General features: G+C 41.8%; 1 protein-coding gene across 1 annotated transcript in view; it reads left to right on the forward strand.

The window, feature by feature from the left end:
• MAP3K5 (mitogen-activated protein kinase kinase kinase 5) overlaps window positions 1-22,919 on the forward strand; it is a 208,609-nt gene that overhangs the window by 98,140 nt on the left and 87,550 nt on the right. The window contains exons 6-8 of the mRNA XM_029083415.2: window positions 1,291-1,397; window positions 2,624-2,794; window positions 22,367-22,479. Coding sequence (XP_028939248.1) covers window positions 1,291-1,397; window positions 2,624-2,794; window positions 22,367-22,479 — 391 coding nt within the window. The remainder of the gene's footprint in view (window positions 1-1,290; window positions 1,398-2,623; window positions 2,795-22,366; window positions 22,480-22,919) is intronic.

Genomic DNA, 22,919 nt, shown 5'->3' on the forward strand with positions numbered 1-22,919 from the left:
CCCTCGAAATCAGAAGCACTGTGGAAAACCTAACTTGTGGACAGGCAGAAAAGGGGGATGTAGTTTATTATCAAAATTCAACTAATTAGACAAAAGAGTAGATGCAAGTTCAAACCAAAGGATGTCAGTCCTATGCTGGAGGGTATTCATGTTTAACAGATAATTAAATTCTTACCTTATGTGGGGTGGTTTTTCCAGTGATTCATAGTAGTGATAATAGTATTTATTAAGGGATTTCTTTGCGTAGGGCACTGTTCATTCATTCAATCGTATTTATTGAGAGCTAACTGTGTGCAGAGCACTGTACTAAGCACTTGGAAAGTACAGTAACAGATAGAGACAATCCCTATCCAACAACGGGCTCACAGTCTAGAAGGGGGAGACAGACAATAAAACAAGCACTGGGAGAAAGTACAAAGGTGGGAATTGGTCTTAAACAGGAGGGTGGATTCTTCAGTCAAGGCTTAGGCTTCCCAGTTCCAGTTCCTAGTCCCCACCTCTGAAATCAGTTCCAAGCTCTAGCTATTGAGCGATGTGGTCAGCACTCAGTTACCTAGGTGGTGTCCTTGGGCAAGAACGGCTCATGAAGGACATTAGAGTTACACAGTCTTTGTGCGGCTCCAAAATTTTATTCTAATTACGGTACTTATTAAGTGCTTACTCTGTGCCAAGCACTGTTCTAAGCACTGGGGTAGATACAAGTTAAGCAGGTTGGACACAGTCCCTATCCCGCCAGGGGCTCACGGTCTTAATCCCCATTTTACAGATGAGGTAACTGAGGCCCAGAGAAATTAAGTGACCTGGCCAAGGTCACAGAGCAGATGTGATAGAATGGGATTAGAACCCAGGTCCTTCTGACTCCCAGGCCAATGGTCTATCTACTAAGCCATAGTGCATCTCCCAGAATGTTAGCTAACCTGGCAGGGTAATAAAGTGAGAATATGACCCTGTAAATAATAACAGGGACCATTCAATGTATCCAACCCAATGGAGAGAAAGAATGATCTATAATTTTAATGTATAATGCTATGTGTTGTGTGTGATCTTTCAAGAATCCATTTTAAAGAAATATTCATTTTCTTTATCTGCACAATACGTTGTCCCTAGCAAAGAAACCGATTGTGGGTTAGTGCAACTCCCTTCTGAATTTAAGCTTCTTCACTGTCTACCAATGGATTCAGAAGTCTTTCTTGGCATCAGATTTTGTATCCTGCCTAGCCAGTATAGTTTTACAATAGAACATTACTGCTGTAATCATTAAATTCTCCATTATATCCTCTTGTTTGCAAGGACTATGACTCTATAGTGAAGCTGGTAGAGACTTTAGAAAAGCTGCCAACCTTTGATTTGGCTTCCCATCATCATGTGAAGTTCCATTATGCATTTGCACTGAATAGGTAAGAAGATTTCTTTCTACTCATGATGCAGTAATTCATTATTTAACTTGCAACCTTTCCCCAGAAAATGTGGATCATGGAATAGAGCTCCTCCCTCCCAGAATTTCATACTGTCATCTATCAAATTTCCATCTACTTCTGAATGATTTGAACTGTTCAGAAGAACTGAATTCAAAAGGAACGAATCTCCTATGGACTTTATCACCGGGGGATTGGGTGGGGAACCTTTCCTTTACTCACCTTCAATTCTTGAAATGTTGCCTTCTTCCCCATGGTGAACTCTTTTATTACTGTTTGTCAGTACCTGGGATAAGATTATTGGTAATTTGCTCAAATGAGAAGAAATAAAAAGAATCTTCATGGTAATACTTCAGGGAATGTATCTACCAACTCTCTTATAATGTACCCGCCCAAGCGCTTAGTAAAGTGATCTCCACATAGTAGTCAATAAATTTGATTGATATTCTAAAGTAGAAAATATGGCTCTGTGTTTGAAGGATCAATTAGTAAAGCAATCATATTTATTAAGTGCTTACTGTGTGCCGAGCACTGTACTTAGTGCTTGGGAGGGTATAATACAAAGAGTTAGTACACATGTTCCCTGCCCACAAGGATGAGCAGTATTCCTACAAGAACAAACCTGATCACTCTAAACATCCAGGTGTCACAGAGGCAAGGAAGAGCACAGAAAGCCAAGTAGAAAAGCCACTGAAGAGGTAAATGCAAAAACAAATGAAGCAAATTCAGCAATTGATTAATTTTTAAAATGTCAGATGGCATCAACTCACTGACTTTATCAATCAAAATATAATGAAAATTCATCCTAATGTCCCTTTGTCCAGGCCTCTTATTCCTAAAGTGTTTTCCCAGGTAGAATTATAAGGCTGAGCCCTTTACTGGAATATTGTCCATTCTCCTACCTCCATTTTAAGCTTCTCCATTAGTTTGAACACCACCCCCCACCCCCCATGCCTCCCCGACAGGGACAACATGCTGTTTTCAGCCACCGAATTAAATTGATCATATCTAATCTTTAAAGTGGCAAGAGGGAATGGAGAATAGAGTAAAATAGGAAGGTAAGGAGGTCTAGGACAAAGAATGAATATAAAAGAACATTATTCCATTTCTTCCTTACAAATTTTATTATACAATAACAATATATAAAATGAAGTTAGATAAACTTTTATGTAATTTGTTGAAATACAGAGCTCTTATCCTTCTTATAGGAGAAATCTCCCTGGAGACAGAGCAAAAGCTCTTGATATTATGATTCCCCTGGTTCAATGTGAAGGCCAAGTTGCTTCAGATATGTATTGCCTAGTGGGTCGAATCTACAAAGACATGTTTTTGGACTCTAACTTTTCCGACACTGAAAGTAGAGACCACGGAGCCGCCTGGTAAGATATTTTTATGATTTAAAAGAAAATAATTCCTCTTTCTGAAGTTAACTATATTGCTGTTGTTAAATCATTTTTAGAACATTTTACATTGAAATATAACCATGGACAAATTTGCTTAAATTGAAGTTGTTCTGAGGGAGTATAAAGTTCAGGTCCCCTTTTATTTTTGTATTCCTTTTGCTAAATGTTCAGGTTCCTATTGTCATTAGAGTTTTTCATTGGCCTAGAAGAAGGAAATATCTCATAGCCTCTTTTAGGGATGTTCAGATTTGAAAATTTATCCCGGCTAGACTACTGTGTCAGCCTTCTCTCTGATCTCCCTTCCTCCTCTCTCGCCCCACTCCAGTCTATTCTTCACTCCGCTGCCCGGCTCATCTTTCTGCAGAAACGCTCTGGGCATATCACTCCCCTTCTTAAACACCTCCAGTGGTTGCCTATCGACCTCCGCTCCAAACAAAAACTCCTCACTCTAGGCTTCGAGGCTCTACATCACCTTGCCCCTTCCTACCTCTCCTCCCTTCTCTCTTTCTACCACCCACCCACCCCACACGCTCCGCTCCTCTGCCGCCCACCTCCTTACCGTCCCTCGGTCTCGCCTATCCTGCAGTCGACCACTGGGCCACATCCTCCCGGGGTCCCGGAACGCCCTCCCTCCTCACCTCCGACAATCTAATTCTCTTCGCCTCTTCAAATCCCTACTTAAAGCTCACCTCCTCCAAGAGGCCTTCCCAGACTGAGCTCCCCTCCTTTTCCCTCTGCTCCCTCTACACCCCCCTTCACCTCTCCACAGCTAAACCCTCTTCTCCCCCCTTTCCCTCTCCCCCTCCTCCTCTCCCGTCCTACCCCCTCAGCACTGTACTCGTCCGCTCAACTGTATATATCTTCATCACCTTATTTATTTTGTTTGATGAGATGTACATCACCCTGATTCTATTTATTTGCCACTGTTTTCATGAGATGTTCTTCCCCTTGACTCTCTTTATTGCAATTGTTCTTGTCTGCCCGTCTCCCCTGATTAGACTGTAAGCCCGTCAAAGGGCAGGAACTGTCTCTATCTGTTGCCGATTTGTACATTCCAAGCGCTTAGTCCAGTGCTCTGCACATAGTAAGCGCTCAATAAATACTATTGAATGAATGAATGAATAATTTAACTAATTTAAATCTAACTAGTACTGCACATGCATATTTTAACATCAGAGGAAGATCTTTGCCCTTGTCTGCAGAGGGCTAAACCATTATTCCTCTGAAAAAAAGTCCTAAACTCACACCTTTCTTAAAAGAGCCAGCATGCACAGCTTCACTGCAAATCAAAGTGAAGATTTTCCACTTGTGGTTTTTGTCTAATTTTTTACTTTCCTTGAAAGTCATACTCCTGAGCTCCTAAATCAACTTTTATCTCCCTCTCTGCTAATATCTCCTTTGGTGTGGTTCCAGGAGTCCGTAAACCCAGGAATCTGCTTACTGCCCCAAAGGTGGTAATCCTTTCTTATCTGTTAATGCACTATTTTTTCCTATCTGCATCAAGCAGGGAGCAAGTTGACTTTGTTTTCTCTGGAGACAGTTTCTCATTCTCACCATCATTCTGCTCCTGTTGTATAAATCAGAAATAGGCAGGTATTCTTTATAATCAATCATTTCTTCAATCTCAAGTGCTTAGGATAGTACATTGTAACAGATTTGGTAATCATGTTCCCTGTTCATAATACTGGAAACTCCATAGCTCTCCCTGTCCCATCACCTTTATTTTTTTTAATGGTATTTGTTGAGCATCTGCTAAATAAATAAATAAGATTGACCGTGTGTCAATCACTGGTTAAGTGCTGGGGTATGTACAGGTTGGATACAATTCCTGTCCCACATGAAGCTCATAGTCTAAGTAGAAGGGAAAAAAGGAATTGAATCCTCATTGTGCAGTTGAGGAAACTGAATCATAAAGAAGTTGTCACAGCATGCAAATGACAGGGCCAGGATTAGTAAATCAATCATATTTATTGAATGCTTACTGTGTACAGAGTACTCGACTAAATGCTTGGGAGAGTACAGCATAGCAGTATAACAGACACATTTCCTGCCTAAATCCCAGGTCCTCTGATTCCCAGGCCCATGCTCTCCTTCCTTCCCCTTACAGCTATTTTTATCAAGTCGATGGACCCTTTGTTTTATTGGAACTTCTCAGAGGCAACAACGGAGAAAAGGTTCAGAACAGAGAATAAGTAGAAATGCCTAAAATTCAGCTTGTTACTCAGATAGGTGTGCTACCATTAGGGTCCCTGTGCTAGCGATGCATAGGACCAAAGTAATTCTCTAGAGATAATGTTTTTAGTATAGTACTTGGCACACAGTAAGCACTTGACAGTAACTAAGCGGAGAAGCAGCATGGTGTATTGGATAGGGCATGGGCCTGGGAGTCAGAAAGTCATGGGTTCTGATCCTGACTCTGCCACATTTCTGCTGTGTGACTTTGGGCAAGTCACTTCACTTCTCTGTACCTCAGTTACCTCATCTGTAAAATTGGGGTTGAGACTGGGAGCCTCATGTGGGACAGGGACGGCGTCCAACCCGATTTGCTTGTAACCACCGCAGTGCTTAGCACAGTGCATGGCACATAGTAAGCACTTAACCAATACCATTATTATTATTATTACAAGTTCCACGATTATTATTATTACTGTCTGCATGGGGTGAGCTCTGAAGATGTTTGGGGTTAGAGGCCTGCCTCGTGTAGATTTTGGGCAAATATTTGGAAAAACATTTTCAAAAAAGTACTTGCCTTAGGCACACACAACCTTTGTCTAGTGCTTAGAGTCACGATCCATGAAGTAAGACTTCTTGGAACTTTGTCTCAGGCCAGCCAGCCTGAGACAGTCTATGTTTGTCTGAAAGCAATTGGGTTTATTTTGTACTGCTATTACCATCACTTTTGTGATAAACTAGTGTGGCATCCTTTCCCCACAAGGGAGAGAGATACCCAGTTAGAATTCTAAGTGGAGAAATTCTTAGCGCCATAGAAAAACACTTGTAGCCAAAGACTCTTGTGTTTGTTTCTTAGGCAAGAGTGTTCTTAGAACAGTGACCTAATTCATATCAGAGTCCAACTACATAATCCCATCACCTACCTCATGCAGCCTCTCATTCAGGTTATGACTGAAAAAGAAACTACTATGTACTGACACTCTTTTGGATTGCTGCCTTCTGCTGAGGTTATCTGGCATCTCAAGGTTGAAGCCTGTCTCCACTCTTAGGAATTGCTTTGTGAAGCAGTCACCAGTTCCTTCATTGCTAACTTCAGCTTCTGGGTTTGGACTAGGAGTGACAGGCCTAGTCTGACTTGAGTGTGAGACTTTGGATTTGAGCCGTCAAACACTGATCGTGGCCAAGTTTGGAGGATAAGACCATGGAAATCTCAGGGGAATTCCTCTACCCTCTCTGTACATTGTCCAGATCAGTTCAGGCGGGGAAGCAGCGTGGCTTAGTGGAAAGAGCACAGGCTGCGGAGTCGGAGGTCTTGGATTCTAATTCCGGCTCCACCACATCAGCTGGGTGACTTTGGGCAAGTCACTTAACTTCTCTGTGCTTCAGTTACCTCATCTGTAAAATGGGGATAAAGACTTTGAGCCCCTTGTGGGACAACCTCATTACCTTGTATCTACTCCAATGCTTAGAGCAGTGCTTGGCACATAGTAAGTGCTTAACAGATACCATTATTATTTGGTACTCCACAGCCAAGTGGATTCCTGTACCTCGCCATAGTAACCCCAAAAGGGAAAGAGATATAGTTTAATATTGGGCACAAGGCAGCCCACTTCTCTACCTGTATCACAGAAAGCTTCATCAAGTGTTTCACATCTCTCCCATCCCTTCCTCACTCATTCCCTAACCTCCTTCCTGCAGCAAAACCTCTTGAAGTCCTACCTCCTCCTCACAGTCTTATTTCACTGAGAGAAGTCTATGTGGTTATACTCCTCATGCCCCCCCAATTCTTTCCAGTGGTCAGCCTACATTTCTCAGAGGGAAGACTTCAAACACACATACACAATATAAATGGTTCTTTATTCACCAGTTTGTCAACTCGGTTGTTGTTTGTGTGCTCGCAAACTTTTCAAGTTGTAAGCTTTCAAGAGCAGAGACCTTTTCTATTACTTCACACGTACTTCCTAAGAGCATGTAGTTTAGTGCCATGTTCAAAGAGACACTGAGTAAAAATTATCGATCACCAGGACTATGCCTTTGTTATCTTTTCTAATTACAGGCACTGTATACTATAATTATGTTTTGTATAATGGCTGGTGATTTGCAATGTTCATATGGAAGCTTGTTTATATTCCATTTGATGTTTGGAGGTCCTGTGCTTCTCAGTTGCTTTAGATTGCTCTTGAAGTCACTCATCAAGCTGTGCCAAGCTGTGCTGTTCAGTATTGAAGTATGAAATCTTAACATTTCCTATATTAATTTTATTATTTCCACCAAAAGGAACTTGGTACTAATCATTAATCTTGTAGAAGAAAGATTGGTTGCTTTTTTTCCTTAGAAATACACTCTCAATTATGCCATTCCATGAAAGAGAATTTTAAAAAACAAATTATTATTTGAGTGTTGAATATCAAAGTTTATTCAAATGGACATGGATTTTAACACCGTTAATTGAGTCAAAAAAGAGCACCAGTTCTGTTTAAATTTCAACTCTACATAGATGCTGAAACCATCAAGCGAACCAAAAAAACCCCAAAACCTTTTTTAAAAGTTCCCACAAGTCTTGGTTCTTCCTGCTTCATTTTTTTTTCCTGAATGAATTTCCATCAACAATAGGGATTATGGTCCACTGGGTACATACAGAACTCTCACTCCTGCAGCATGGCTCAGTGGAAAGAGCCCGGCCTTGGGAACATACCCCAGCGCTTAGAACAGTGCTCTGCACATAGTAAGCGCTAAACAAATACCAACATTATTATTATTTTCCTCTTTGTTAAGGACTAAAATGGAAGGAAAACTAGTTCTAATTGATCAGTAGATCAATCAGTGGTATCTATTGAGTGTGCAGAGCAGTGTACTGAATTCATTCATTCATTCCGTAGTATTTATTGAGTGCATACTGTGTGCAGAGCTCTGTAATGAGCATTTGCAAAGTACAATTGAGCAACAAATAGAGACAATACCTGCTCACAACTGGCTCACAGTCTAGAAGGGGGGAGCCAGATGTACTAAATTAATTAATTTATTAATGTTGGTATTTGTTAAGCGCTTACTATGTGCAGAGCACTGTTCTAAGAGCTGGGGTAGATACAGGGTAATCAGGTTGCCCCACGTGAGGCTCACAGTTAATCCCCATTTTACAGATGAGGTAACTGAGGCACAGAGAAGTGAAGTGACTTGCCCACAGTCACACAGGTGACAAGTGGCAGAGCAGGGATTCAAACCCATGACCTCTGACTCCCAAGCCCCAGGCTCTTTCCACTGAACCATGCTGCTTCTCAATGCTTGGGAGAGTACAGTGCAACCGAGCTGGTAGGCACATTTCCTGACAATAAGGGGTTTATAGTCTAGTGGAGGAGACAAGCATTAAAATAAATTATGGATATGTACATAGGAGGAGTGGGTGGGGTGAATATCAAGTACTTAAAGGGAAAAGATCCAAGTGCATAGACATAGAAGGGAGAAGGAGTGGGGGAGTTGAGAGCTAAGTTGGGGAAGGGGCTTCATGGAGGAGATGTGATTTTAATAAGGCTTTGAAGGTGGGAAGAGTGGTGATCTGTCACATAGGAAGGGGGAGGGTGTTTCAGGCCAGAGAGAGTATATGGGCAAGGGGCTGGTGGCGAGATAGATGAAATCAAGGTACCAAGAGTAGGTTGGCATTAGAGAAGGGAAGTTTTCAAATTGGGTTGTAGTAGGAATCAGTGAGGTAAGGTAGAAAGGAGTGAGCTGATTGAGTCCTGTAAAGTCAATGATAACAAAGTTTTGTTTGATGTGGAGGTAGATAGACAACCACTGAAGGTTTTTGAGGAGTCGGGAGATGTGGACTGATCATTTTCTTTGGAAAAATGACCCAGGCAGCAGGGAGAAGTAAGGACTAGAGTGGGGAGAGACAGGAGGCGGGAAGGTCAGCGAGGAGACAGATGCAATAATTAGGACAGAATGTGATAAGTGCTTGGGTCAGCAAAGTATCAGTTTGGATGGAGAGGAAAGGGAGGATTTTAGCGATATCGTGAAGGTAGAAACGACAGGATTTAGTGATAGAATGAATATGTGTGAATGAATAACAAGATTGCAAAGGAAAAGATGAGGATTGCCTTTACTTTTCTTCAGGAGTTTTCATTTCATTCACAGTGTCTTCGGCATATATTTAAATGGAAAATTATTTGTCTTGAATAGGAAGGTCACTTTAAGTTTTGATTTATGGAGGAGAGGAAAATAGCCTGTCTGTGAATCACGTTTCGTTTTAATCCCTTTTAAATGCCTGAACACATTCTTTAATACCTCTAATGCCTTTTCTTTCATGACAAACTAATAGTAATCTATCATGTATTTTTATCATTGTCATTTCCTCATCATCCTTAGGCCTATCATTCCCACAGTTATTTTCAGTGCAAGACATTGCATTGGTTTACTCGAATTAAATTTAAAAGACTGTAACAATTTCCTGATGGCCTTCATTATCAATATTGAAGCTGTGATAACTAAGTTTGCCTAGATAGTTTAGGAAAAAGCTGTGATTTCTACTAGGAGTTTTGAGTGGGGCTTGTTTGGACAATTCAACCATTTTGTTACCTCAACTTCCCCTTCCTATGAGAACATTTTCAATTTGTTTTGTTGAGTTTCAGTGAGGTCATTAATTCAGCAAATTCTTCTGCTTCCCCCTAAACCTTGACTTGGGAATTTTGGGCATTAACCCCTAAAGAGAGGGTCAGAGGGATCTGAAGAGCAGATATGAAATAATTAAACATGGCTCTTGCCAATCTTTACTCACAAAAGTCCTACTTTACAACTCCTCCAAAAATTCAGAGTAAAACCATTGAAAGATTTTTTTTTTAAATCAATACTAGAGATCCTTTCTTGGTGGTGTTTTATGGCACCCACCGTTTTCCTGGCACAGCTAATTATAGCTGACATTCCCTTAGGATTAGCTCTACCATCATGTTACCCTGCCCCTGGCCTCCTGATAGTATCTTCTTGTGATACTTCTTGGTATGATGTTGCTCCCTTACAGTATCCTGATGGTACAGATTCCTTCACAAACGTTCTGACCTAAGCCCTCACTCTGCAATCCACCATGTGACATTTATCAGATCCCTTTCAATAGTGGGGAAGGGATGCAGTATATGAAGGAGGGGGAGGAAGAGAGCGAGATAAAAATATATATATTTATATATATGTGTATATACATATACACACACATATACATTTATATATATATATATACATATACATATATATATATAACAAGAGAGAGAGAAAAGACCTTTTCTACAGTCTGAAGAAATGTGTGACTGAAAAGACTAATATCTTATGGATGGTACATACCACGCCTTTGCTGGTTAGTAAGTTTGCTGGTTTTAGTGCCAGGAGCTATTTCAATTCTGTTTCTAAGAATCCCAATCTTCCCAGAGTTCGTGCTTAGAAAGACCTAAGCTATTTCCGACTGCCACATTCTAGGCTGGTCTGTATAGAAGGAAAAAAAGACACACATGTAAAAGCTGCCAAGCCTAAAACATAGGAACAGAGTGATCAGAGAGACATGAGTTTCAGAGAGAGTGAAGTGTAAAAAAATCACCTGGGCCCTGTGGGGACCAACTTCTATCCTGAGTCATCTTGCCAAGGGAACTATTAGTAGTAGGAACTGGTATTTGTTAGCATGGCTTAGTGGAATGAGCACGGGCTTGGGAGTCAGAGGTCATGGGTTCTAATTCGGCTCCAGCACTTGTCAGCTGTGTGACCTTGGGCAAGTCACTTAACTTCTCTGTGCCTCAGTTACCTCATCTGTAAAATGGGAATTTAGACTCTGAGCCCCACCTCAGACAACCTGATAACCTTGTATCTCCCCCAGCGCTTAGAACACTGCTTGGTACATAATAAGCACTTAACAAATTACCATCATTATTATTATTATTACATAGTATGTACTCACTGTGCTAAGTGCTGGATATAGTAAAGTCAGAATAATTATTATTTTGATAATTAAGAACTTACTATGTGTCAAGCACTCTTCCAAACACTCAGATGGGACAGTCATTATCCTACATGGGAGTCACAGTCTAAGGGCAAGGTATTTAATCCTCATTTTACAGATGAGGAAACCTAGGTACAGAGAAGTTAATGACTTGCCCAGGCTCACACAGCAAGCAAGTTGCAGAGTGAGGATTAGAACTTGGGTCTCCTGACTCCTAGTCCTGGCCTCTTTCCCACTAGGCCACGGTGCATCTCATCCTGGATATGTGTTTATTCCCAAGGCTAATTTTAGCACTGGAGTTGGGGCAGGGAAGAAAGAGGGGAGAGAGAGAACACAGATATTGTTAGATGCAAAATCCGTGCATTTAGAAATGATGGTCAATTTAGGAAATCATCATAATCATCATAGGCATTTTCCGAGTGTCTACTATATGGATAGCACAGTACTGTGCTACAGTGTACTGGAGGAATGCACTGAAACAGGATGAATCCCTGCCATTGTGACTGCAGCTGGTTTCAGAATAAACATTTGCAGAATTCTGAGGAGAGGATTAGCTAAAAGACTGAGCAGTTGTTAATTGTGAATTGAGGGAAGTAGCGTAGCTTAGTGGATAGAGCATGGGCCTGGGAGTCAGAAGGACCTAGGCTTTAATTCTGGCTCCACCATTTGTCTGCTGTGTGACCTTGAGCAAGTCACTTAACTTCTGTGTGCCTCATTTACCTCATCTGTAAACTGGGGATTAGGGTTGTGAGCCACATGTAGGACTTTCAGTCTGCTCCTTTCAGTCTCCTTCACAAGCTCCTCCTCTGCCTCTTGCCCCCTAACTGTGATAATCCTTCAAGGCTCAAGTTCTCGGTCCCCTTCTATTCTCCATCTACACCCACTCCTTTGGAGTACTCATCTACTCCCATGCCTTCAACTACCCCCTCTATATGGATGATTCCTAAATCGTTATTTCCAGCACTGATTTCTCTCCTCCTCTACAGTCTTGCATTTCTTCCTGACTTCAGAGCATCTCTACTTGGATATTCCACCAACCCTCAAACTGAATAGGCCCAAAACATAACTCTGCATTTTCCCACTTAAACCCTGCCCTTCCCCTGACTTTCCTCTCACTGTAGACAGCACTACCATCCTCCCTGCCTCACAAGCCAGTAACTTGGCATTATCCGCAACTCATTTCTTTCATTCAACCCATGTATTCATTCTGTCACCAAATCCTGTTGGTTCTACCTTTGTAACGTCATGAAAACTGTCCCTTTCCTTGCCATCCAAACTGCTATTTTGCTGATCCCAGCACTTATTCTTATCCTGCCCTGACTACTGCATTAGCCTCCCTGCTGACCTCCCTGCCTCTTGTCTCTCCCCACTCCAGTCCATATTTCATTCTGTTACTCGGATCACTTTTCTAAAGAAATGTTCAATCTATGTTTCCCCACTCCTCAAGAACCTCCCGTGGTTGCCCAGCCACCTCTGCATCAAACAGAAACTCCTTTTGATTGGCTTTAAAGCACTCAAACACAATGCCGTCCTTTATTTTACCTGTCTGATTTCCTTCTATAACCCAGTATCCTCATTTTGCTCCTCTAACACCAACCTCCTCACTGTACCTTGATCTCATTTTTCTCACTGCCAACTCCTTGCCCATGTCCTGCCTGCGGCCTGGAACTTCCTCCCTCTTTGTATCCAACAGACTGTCACTCTTCTCAAATTTAAAGCCTTGTTAAAAGGTCCTCTTCTCAAGAGGCCTTCCCCAACTAAGCCCTCATTTCCCCTACTCCCTATCCCTTGTGCCTCACCTCTGCATTTGGATTTGTACCTTTTTTTCATTCCACCTTCAGCTCCACAGCACGTAATTCCATATCTGTAATTTATTTTAATGTCTTTCTCCCCCTCTAGACTGTACGCACCTGGTGGGCAGAGAGCATATCTACCAAATCTGTTATATGTACTCTCTCAAGTGCTTAGTACAGTGCTCTGCGCACAGTAAGCACTCAGTAATGGATTGAAACAACCTAAAAATGACAAAATAGAAATCCAGGATCACGATTTGCTTCTTGGAAACTAGAGTTTGAGGCAGGGTAGAATTTAGACATTTGACTGCCTGAGGCAGGGAAAATGACCCATCCTTCCCTGTCCCAAATGACATCACTGTATCACACCTTGTGCACCTGCAAAGCTCTGTGTGACATCACCGAGTAGTGTGCGCATGTAGCGTAATGTCAGGATGTCACTGAAATACTTCTCTGGAGAGGTGGGACCTCCCCTCCAAGATCCCTGTGAATTCAGGAAGCACTTCCAACTCCAGCTGGGGTCTCTCACATTTCTTTTGCTACCTCTGCCCCCATGATAGTGTGCCCTATAAGATATTGCTCACCTTTCTTATTTGCTACAGACCCAAAGGAAAGCAAGCCAGGGGACACTAGCAGCAGAGGTATAGAAAGTGGAGAACAGTGACTCCAAGGTAGAGCCCAGCAACAGGGAGAAGAGAATTGTTACAGTGGGAAAATCCAGTGAACAAAGCAGGAGGAAGAGAAAATATTGAAAAGGAGCCAGATGGGGGGAAAAACAAAGAGTGTGCATATGGGAAAAAAGAGGTTAACCACAGAGACTAAGGAAGTTAAATAGATGCGAATATGCAAAATGCCCAGAGAGACAGATGCTAGATGTATCAAAACATGAATCCCACCAAATATAAGAGATTCACCCAAGAGGATTATGTTGCCTTGGTGCTATAGACTTGAGTGTCAGGGAGGGAGAGGTCAGAAAGAACAGACAGATGGCAGTTTTCCCAGGGCTCAAAAATATGTAGTCATACCTTTGCGCCAGGCAGGCATTTTATAAATTTAAGAGATTATAAACATAACTTGAAAAATGAAAATCACATTTCCATGAATATTTATTATATTGGAGCATTTCTGAAATGAACATTGCCCAAAAAGATGAGAGGGCCTCCTTTCCCTCTAAAAACTTCCAGTATACCTCATATACTCATATATTCAGGTTCTGCCATTTCTTCCTTTTGGTAAACTGTAGGCTTCCACAGAAACGGTGCAAATGAGGCCCTAGCAACATCTTCTGTCTTGTTGCATAGCTTCAGAGGGGAGTCTGGGAGAAGCATGGGGACTCAGGAGTACTGAATACCAGCCATGACTTGAAAAGAGCTGCTAATTTCAGTTCCCAGACAGTCCACACCTTTGCTCTCCACACACCCCTCTCCTGTTTCCTAAGTGGTTCATAATGGGTCCAGGCTGCCTGTCCTGAGCAAAGTGAGGCAGTGGGAAAGATGCCTGGGTCTTGGACAGTAAAGGGGATCTCACCGGCAAAAGTCATTAGCAGCAATGCTGGGAATGCACCTCAGAGCCTGGCAGATGATCTTAGAGGAACAATCTCTTGAATGGATATGAGGGTCTATTGCTGCCAGGAGTAGACATGATGTCCAGATCTGGGTTTTGCACTTTATTCCAGGGAACTCAGTGTGGTTTCTTTCTTTTGGGTAGGTCACCGGCAAGGCCTGAGGTTGAATGATGCCACATTTTAAATCCTGGTGGGCTGTCGTTTTTAATTTGACTTGAGCGAGGGTCAGTTTGGGGACCTACATAAATCAAAATCTTGCCTCGCTTCCCTCTTTCTAATGTCCCTAAAGTCACACCATCAGGAAATAAAAAGCCCAAAGCTTGGTGTTTGCTCATGTTTGTGTGTTAATTATTTCCATCCATAAGTCACTCTGCTGCCCAGATCATTTTTGTACAAAAATGTTCAGGCCATGTTTCCCCACTCCTCAAGAACCTCCATGGTTGCCTAGCCCCCTCCACATCAAAAAGAAGCTCCTTACCATTGGCTTTAAACCACTCAATCACCGTGCCCCCTCCTACCTCGCCTCCCTAATCTCCTGCTATAATATTTATTTATATTAATGTCTGTGTCCCCATCTAGATGGTAAGCCCATTCTTGGCAGGGAATGTGTCTCTTATAGTGTTATATTGTACTCTCCCAGTGCAAAAGACTAAGTGCTCAATAAATACACTTGATTTAGGTAAATGACAGAAAGCTTTGCCAAATTACTTCATTTTTTGCATTGCGTCAGTGTTATTCAAACAACTTTGTGTGTCTAGTTATAAAGATTTGGTTTTCCATATTAACCATCCTTAGGACAGATGCATAGCAAGGCATTCATTAACTACAAGTGGGAACTAATTTCTACTTGGCAGTGACTAGACTAGCTCTTACTCCTCTTTTCTTTACATTTCTGCTATCTAAGAAGAATTGAGATTGGTACCCCACTGGTTTTGTATTTTGTCCTTAAAGGATCCACACCTAATCAATCAGTGGTATTTATTGAGCACTTACCATAGGAAGAAAGTTTCACTAGTGCCCTTTCCTCTCCAACCAAACTGCTACCACATTAATGCAATTACTTATCCTATCCTGCCTTGATCACTCTTTCAGTCTCCTTGCTGACCTCCCAACTTCCTGTCTCTACCCACTCCAGTCTAAACTTCACTCTGTTGCCTGGCACATTTTTCTACAAAAACATTCAGGACATGTTTCCCCACTCCTCAAGAACCTCCAGTGGTTGCCCATCCACCTCTGCATCAAGCAAAACTCTTCACCATTTGCTTCAAAACAGTCACCTTGCCCCCTCCTCCCTCACCTCCCTACTCTTGTACTAGAACGCAGCCCGCACATCTCACTCCTCTAATGGTAACTTTCTCGCCGTTCCTCCATCTCATCTGTCTTGCCACTGACCCCTTGTCCACATCCTGCTTCTAGCCTGGAATGTCCTCCCTCCTCAAATCCTCCAGACACTCTCCCCCTCTTCAAAGCCTTACTGAAGAAACATCTCCTCCAAGAGGCCTTCCCTAACTAAACTTTCCTTTCCTCTTCTCCCACTCCCTTCTGTGTCGCCCTGACTGGCTCCCTTTATTCATTCCCCCCTCCCAGCTCCACAGCACTTATGATTGGATCTGTAATATATTTATTGATATTAATGTCTATCTCCCCTTCTAGACTGCAAGCTCACTGTGGGCAAGGAATGTGTCTGTTTATTGTTATGTTGTACTCTCCCAAGTGCTTAATGCTGTGCTCAATAAATATGATAGAATGAATGAATTAACCATTGGGAGAGTAGGGCAGCATAAATAGACACATCCCTACCCTCAAGGAGCTTACAACCTCTCTTTTATTGACATAATCTTTATTGACTCAGCACCAAAACCCCAAGATGCTTGAGAATGGCCAACTGCAGTCACGCACCTTATGGGACCTTGCGAGGATTCTTGTTCAATACCCTGTATTTAAGTGATGTTATATGAAGTCACCCAGAACAGATGGGAAAAGGTCATCGTTACATAATGATGGTGTTCAATGTAGTCATCCAGCCCAGATAGGGAAGATCATTACACAGCCTTAATGGAGAAGGCATTCCACTAATTCCTCACCTTCTCTATTAAACTTCCTCCTGAAGAGTAACCTCGTCATTCTAAATACAGTATCCACCATTAAAGAGGCTCAGGAATGAGGACTAAAAGAGATGGCAGAGGAAGAATTAGGAAATGGGTCCTGTTCTCCCATCAACTCCACTGTCATCATAAACTCTAGACTGTAAGCTCATTATGGGCAGGAAATGTTTCTGCTAATTCTGTTGTACAATCCCAAGGGCTTAGTACAGAGCTCTGCACATAGTAAGCGCTTAATACATGCCATCGAAATACGATGAAATACCATAAAAGTCTCTGGACTTAGAAGTCACTCACAAAATGGCATTGACCTCAACAACCCTTTGGTAACCCACTATTTTACTAGCACCCCATTTCCAGTACATATCCTTATATTCTCTTGCTTCCCCACATGTAATTTATTTTAACATATGACCGCCCACCCACCCCCACACACTTGGTTGCGAACTCCTTGTGGGCAGAGATCATGCCTACTAATTCTCTTGTTCCCTCCCAGGAGATTATTACACAGAATAAGTACATAAATACCATTGATTGATCGATTGATCGGTGAGTGCATCCCCCTTTCCCAAAGCGGGTTTGATGGCAGAGAAGCAGTATGACGTAGTGGATGGAGCATTGGCCTGGGAATCAGAAGGTCAGGGGTTCTAATCCTGGCTCTGCCACTTGTCTGCTGTGTGACCTTCGGCAAGTCACTTCACTGTTCTGTGCCTCAGTAACCTCATCTGTAAAATGGGGATTGAGCCTGTGAGCCCCATGTGGGACAGGGGACTGTGTTCAACCAGATTTACTTGTATTCGCCCCAGTGTTTAGTACATTGCCTGATACATAGTAAGCGCTTAAAAAACGCCATAATTAATATTAGTTATTATGACTTACATATTGGAGTCATCAGCAATTTAGATGTAGATTTCACCTTGAGACTATCTTAGCCTTCCCCTGATGCAGTACCGAGCCCGCCTGGGCTCTACTCTCTACCAGCAGCTTATACGCAGCTCTGATTAAGGAAAGAAAAGGGTTTTTTAGGTTGTATGAAGTGTTTGTGTCCAAGTCCACAGAAATTTTAGAATGGAATGGAAGATTAATGAGCTAGGTGGTCAGGGCTTCAGGGTCTGGAAGAGTTCATGCACTGACCATTTTACCATGAGGATCTTACTCTTCTGTAGCTCCTGATTTGTCAACTGGTATGAGCATTTGAGGGTCTTGGTTAAGGCAGACTTAGAAATGCAAAGTCATTGTTCTGCAACATTTATTACCATAATAGGAAATTTCTATTTCCAATATCATTTTGAATAAGTACAAAGTTATTTTGCTGTAACCCTGGGAGTGTTTGTCATGAAGATAGGACTCAAAAGCTTGGGGCAGTTCTCTAGAAACAGCTTCTTTCTGGAAGAGAGAGGATTTTTTTCAAATCAGTCAATCAGTGGTAGTTATTGAGCACTTACATCTGCAGAGCACTGTACAAAGTGCTTGAGAAAGTATAATAAAACAGAATTTGCAGACACATTCCCTGCCTGTAATGTTTATAACCTGGAGTTGTGTTTAGTCCTTAATTTAGTTAGGTTATTGTTGTTTCAAAAACATTCCTGTTACCTATATGCCCCTATTCATTTTTTCCCAATTCTGAAAAAGTAAATTTAAGTCATTATATTGGGTGACTGATATAACAGCTTCTCCAGTTACAGATCAAAAGAGGTTCCGTGGCATGTAAACATTTGTAAATGTTACATCATAATGTTCGATACCTTTTGAGTTTTTTTATGTAAATAAGAACTGGATCTAGATAGAGGGTTGATTTGTGCCTTGATTTCATTCATTATCTATAATGGCGTATACTCAGATTTTTAGCATGTGGAAAGCCAGAAGGATTCAGTCGTATTTACTGAGTGCTTACTATGTGCAGAGCACTGTACTAAGCGCTTGGAATGTACATCTCGGCAACAAATAGAGACAATCCCTGCCCAACAATGGGCTCACAGTCTAAACAGGGGAGACAGACAACAAAACAAAATAAAACAGGTAGTCTGGTGTCAGTATCATCAAAATAAATAGAATCATAGATATATACCCATCATTAACAAAATAAAGTAATAAATAATATATACAAATATGCATAAGTGCTGTGGGGAGGGGAAGGGGGAAGAGCACAGGGAGGAAGTAGAGGGAACGGGAAAGGATGAGAACCAAGGCCTTGCTCTAATAATTTTACCTCTAAAGGGCTGGTAGTAACTAGGTGTTGTTCATCAGTATATTTTTTTATGATATTCAAAGACTCCATAGGTCAGTAATTACAGTTATAGATTGTGTATTTTAATGCATTTAGGTGTCCTTCCCCTCCCTATTTCCTGATCACAGTGGCAAGAATTATTTTGCTCTCTTGCTACTCTCACATTCTCCTGTTCTTTTTAGGACAGTTTTACATTGAAAAATTAGGAACAATTTCTGCTGAAAAGAAGTTCCATGAAATTGTCATATCACTCATTTCAAGGCTATGTCTCACAGATGCTACATCACAAAAACAAGGAAGAAGGATCTATACCAAGAAATTTTTCACCTTAAGAGGGAAGCTATTCTTCTCTTCCCATAGCTAGGTAGTGGTTTCCTGAACAAAGCAAGAACATGGTATTAAGATTTCATCACTCACCATGTGATCAGGAATTGATTCACTGATTTTATTAAAGCTAGAGATCACTTAATAGAGAGCCAATGGCAAGTTCCTGGAAATAAATCATTCAATTCTGTTTGCTATGGAACTGTGATATTAAAAAATTCAGCAGAGACTTTGCATATTTCCGTAAAAATAAAGATGATCCGCTTTCTTTATTGTGATGGAAAATGAGTCATATAAGAATGTCTCTCCTTGTCTTTTGGCTTTGTTGAAACATGTTTTCTTCATGCAGGTATGAATAGAATCTTTTAGTAATTGTGTTCCATTATGGAAAGATATACTGATAGGGTTTTTTTTAACCTCTTGAAAATCATTTTTCTATGGGCGCCATTGGTAGGACAAGAATAGTCCAGAACTCTGCCAATGAAAGGATGGGGATTCTCCTTACCATGAAAACAGTCAGTGACACGATCAGGAGGGTTTTAGTCACAGGACTGACAGCACAGTCACATTAGTATAAGCACTTAGTACAGTGCTCTGTACACAGTAAGCACTCAGTAAATAAGATTGATTGACTGACTTGGCATCAACAACCATTGTAGCATTGTATGATGGCAGCGGTAGTAAGATTGGGAGGGTCCCTGGAGGAAGTCCTCCATTATAACACTGACTCAGTGTGGAAGGTTTTTCCCATTGCATTACTGCCCCAATGCCTCACAACCCCAGACTGTGACCCAGGAAAGCCCTCCAGCTAGTGGTGTCCTTGAGGTCACAGTTCTCATGGAACACTAACATGTGTTGCTGACTTGCCTTGTCCTTCCACCTATCCCTCCTCCCTCTTGAGAGCTTTGGGGATGCTTCTGGGTGAAGATCACTTCACACACAGGGGTGGTTCCACCAGTATTAGGATCTCAGTGGCTTCAATTCTGGCCAGAGGTGGAAAAGCACTACTCTAGACTGATGACCTTATTGGATTAATAATTAAGCTTATTAATAATAATTCTTAATGAAATGCCATTTTTGCCTGGTTTGCTTCAGAGCAGAAATTGTGTGTGTGGGGGGGTGGCATTAAAAATGTCTCTTTTCCAAACTACTTCTGCCAGGCTCCATCTATCTTTTCTAATCCATTTCCTCACCTCCCTCATTCATTCATTGAATGGTATTTACTGAGTGCTTACTGTGTGCAGAGAACTGCCATCCACCCACCCCAACCCCAAGAGAAGAAAAAACCCAACCTTTCTGTAAAAGCAGTAAATGCTGAGTGGCATTTCTTGTCCCACTGACTAACAGAGAATATGACCTGTGACCTCAGCCCCCTCCTTTGGTGAAGGCATCTTTGGCCACAGAAGATCAAGATAATGTTTAGCCATTATTTTGACGCTTCACCTTAGGCTGAATTCCTACCAGAGTGTAAGTCATTGCTGATAAATTAGCTACTCTAGTCCCCTCTAGACAGCTCGTTGTGGGCAGGGATTGTCACTGTTTATTGTTGTACAGTACTTTCCCTAGTGCTTAGTGCAGTGCTCTGCACACAGTAAGTACTTAATGAATATGATTGAATGAATGAATGAATGAATGCACTGAGGTTTGTCTTCACTCTCCCCACTGGAGAACCGTTGGGTAGATTGCAGCAGTAATTGACATTGTCAGATTTAGCACTGAGGAAGAGTTGAAAGGGGCCAAAATTTGTGCCGAGCCCAAGGTGGAGCCAGGATGGCATTTTCTCTTCCCCTTTTTCCTCTTCCTCCCATTCCTCCATTACTACAGTGGATGGAGAGGAGCAGCAGGGGCCCCATTACTGCCGTGTCAGAGGACGTGGCCACCTGGGCTGTAGCAGGTGTTGGGGATGTCATCAGGAGGGGCCACTTGCTTCTCACATCTGCCATGCACCAGCCCCTTTCCTCTCAGTCACTGCCTAGCTTCTAGCTGAGCAGTGGCAGCAGCAACAGTGTCAAGGGGATGATGGCGGGACAGCTGATGGCAGCGAGAAGCTGAGGCCCTCATGCAACCCTATGTGCACCTCCTCTCCCACCTCACCCTCCCACATCTCCCTTTCAGGTCGCAACAAGTCTGGGGTACCCAGAGGGAGTGAAACTGCTTTCTATTCCCATATTTAAAACCATTTTTTTCTAGTTTCAGTAGTTCTTGATGATGTTGTTTACTAATTGTAGTATTTGTCAAGTGCTTACTGAGCTCCAGTCAAGCTATCAGTCAGTGGTATTTACTGACTACTTACTCTTTGCAGAGCTCTATATTATGTACTTGGGAAAGTATAATACAATAGAGTTGGTACTTGCAATTCCTGCCCAAGAGGAACTTACAGTATGGTGGGGCGGGGGGGAGATAGACATTAAAATAAATTACAGGTAGAAGTAGAGGGTAGGGACATGTACTTAAGTGCTGTGAAACTGCGATATCTACGACTGTACAAAGCTGCTCTGGGAGATACCATACAATCAGATCAGACACAGTCCCTGTCCCAAATGAGACTCATGATCTAAGTGGGAAGGAGCACAGATATTTAATCCCCATTGGACAGATGAGGAAACTGAAGTACAGAGACGTTAAATGACTTACCCAAGTTATACAGCAAAGTGGCAGAGCCAGGATTGCAATCCAGGTTTCCTGACTCCCAAACCCATGCTCTTTCCACTAGGTCACACTGTTTCTTAACGTCCTTGAGCAAAACATTTGACTGTAGTGTTTTCTGTAGTTTTTTTTTTTAACTTGCACATTTCCTGGTTGTGACCTTTATGACCTTTTCTTCATTCTTTATTTGCCTCGGTGTCTGTGATTTATGTTTTGTTCATGGCATAGTGACAATATAGCAAATGTGCAACAGTGAATTGTTTGGAAATAATGTTATAGTTCCTATCAGAAGGGCATATCAACCCAGATTGCATGCATAATCATAGTTCTTTTCTTAAATACTGCATTTAAATGCCAATTACTATCCCCAGTCTCAAACTCAATTTCTTAATTTAAAAAATTGTTCGAACTGATATCTTTGGTTGGAGAGAGTAGATTTTGAGTGTGTATTTTGGTAGAAATTGGGTGTGATAGCTAAGATTTTTGGAGGTTTTTTAGAGGACATTTCTATAATATTGCTCCAGACCCCAATTATTAGTGTCCACAGCACAAGAGAAAGAGTCCTGCACTGTGCCTGAGAGGAAACCAAAAGGAAATATCTAGTTTCCTGAATCCTAACCACAACTGAAGCTCAGGGATGACACCCAGTGGGATAGTTTTACTTTCTTGGATATTTTAGTCGAGCAAATGGGAGTTCAGCCCTTGCTAGGTTCCATTGTTTGGAATGTAAATTACTGTGTTTGTATTTACAGGTTCAAGAAGGCCTTTGAGTCTGAGCCAACACTACAGTCAGGAATTAATTATGCTGTCCTCCTCCTGGCAGCTGGTCATCAGTTTGAATCTTCCTTTGAGTTGCGGAAAGTTGGTAATTAAGGCTTGTTGCACCACGAATCTTGTTTCTCCATAGGTGATGGGAAAGAATCACTGACAGATGGATCTTCTCTATTAAATGCCTGAAAATCATGTTGATGCTCCAGCTGATTCGTCATATGCAGGGAATTGGCACTGCAAGGGGTCAAGATCTTTGACCTCAAGAAAATGGTGCCTGATCCTGGAATCCCTCCTGGATCAGGAAAATGTATTATTCATTCAATAGTATTTACAGAGCTCTTCCTATGTGCAGAGCACTATACTAAGTGCTTGGAATGTACAATTCAGCAACAAATAGAGACAGTGCCTGCCCAATAATGGGCTTACAGTCTAAACAGGAGAGACAGACAGCAAAGCAAAGGAGAACAAAACAAAACAAGCAATCTGGCGCAGACATCATGAAGATAGATAGAATCATAGAGATATACACATCAT

The sequence above is a fragment of the Ornithorhynchus anatinus genome, chromosome 2, assembly GCF_004115215.2.
Source record: "Ornithorhynchus anatinus isolate Pmale09 chromosome 2, mOrnAna1.pri.v4, whole genome shotgun sequence".
Taxonomy (NCBI): Eukaryota; Metazoa; Chordata; class Mammalia; order Monotremata; family Ornithorhynchidae; genus Ornithorhynchus; species Ornithorhynchus anatinus.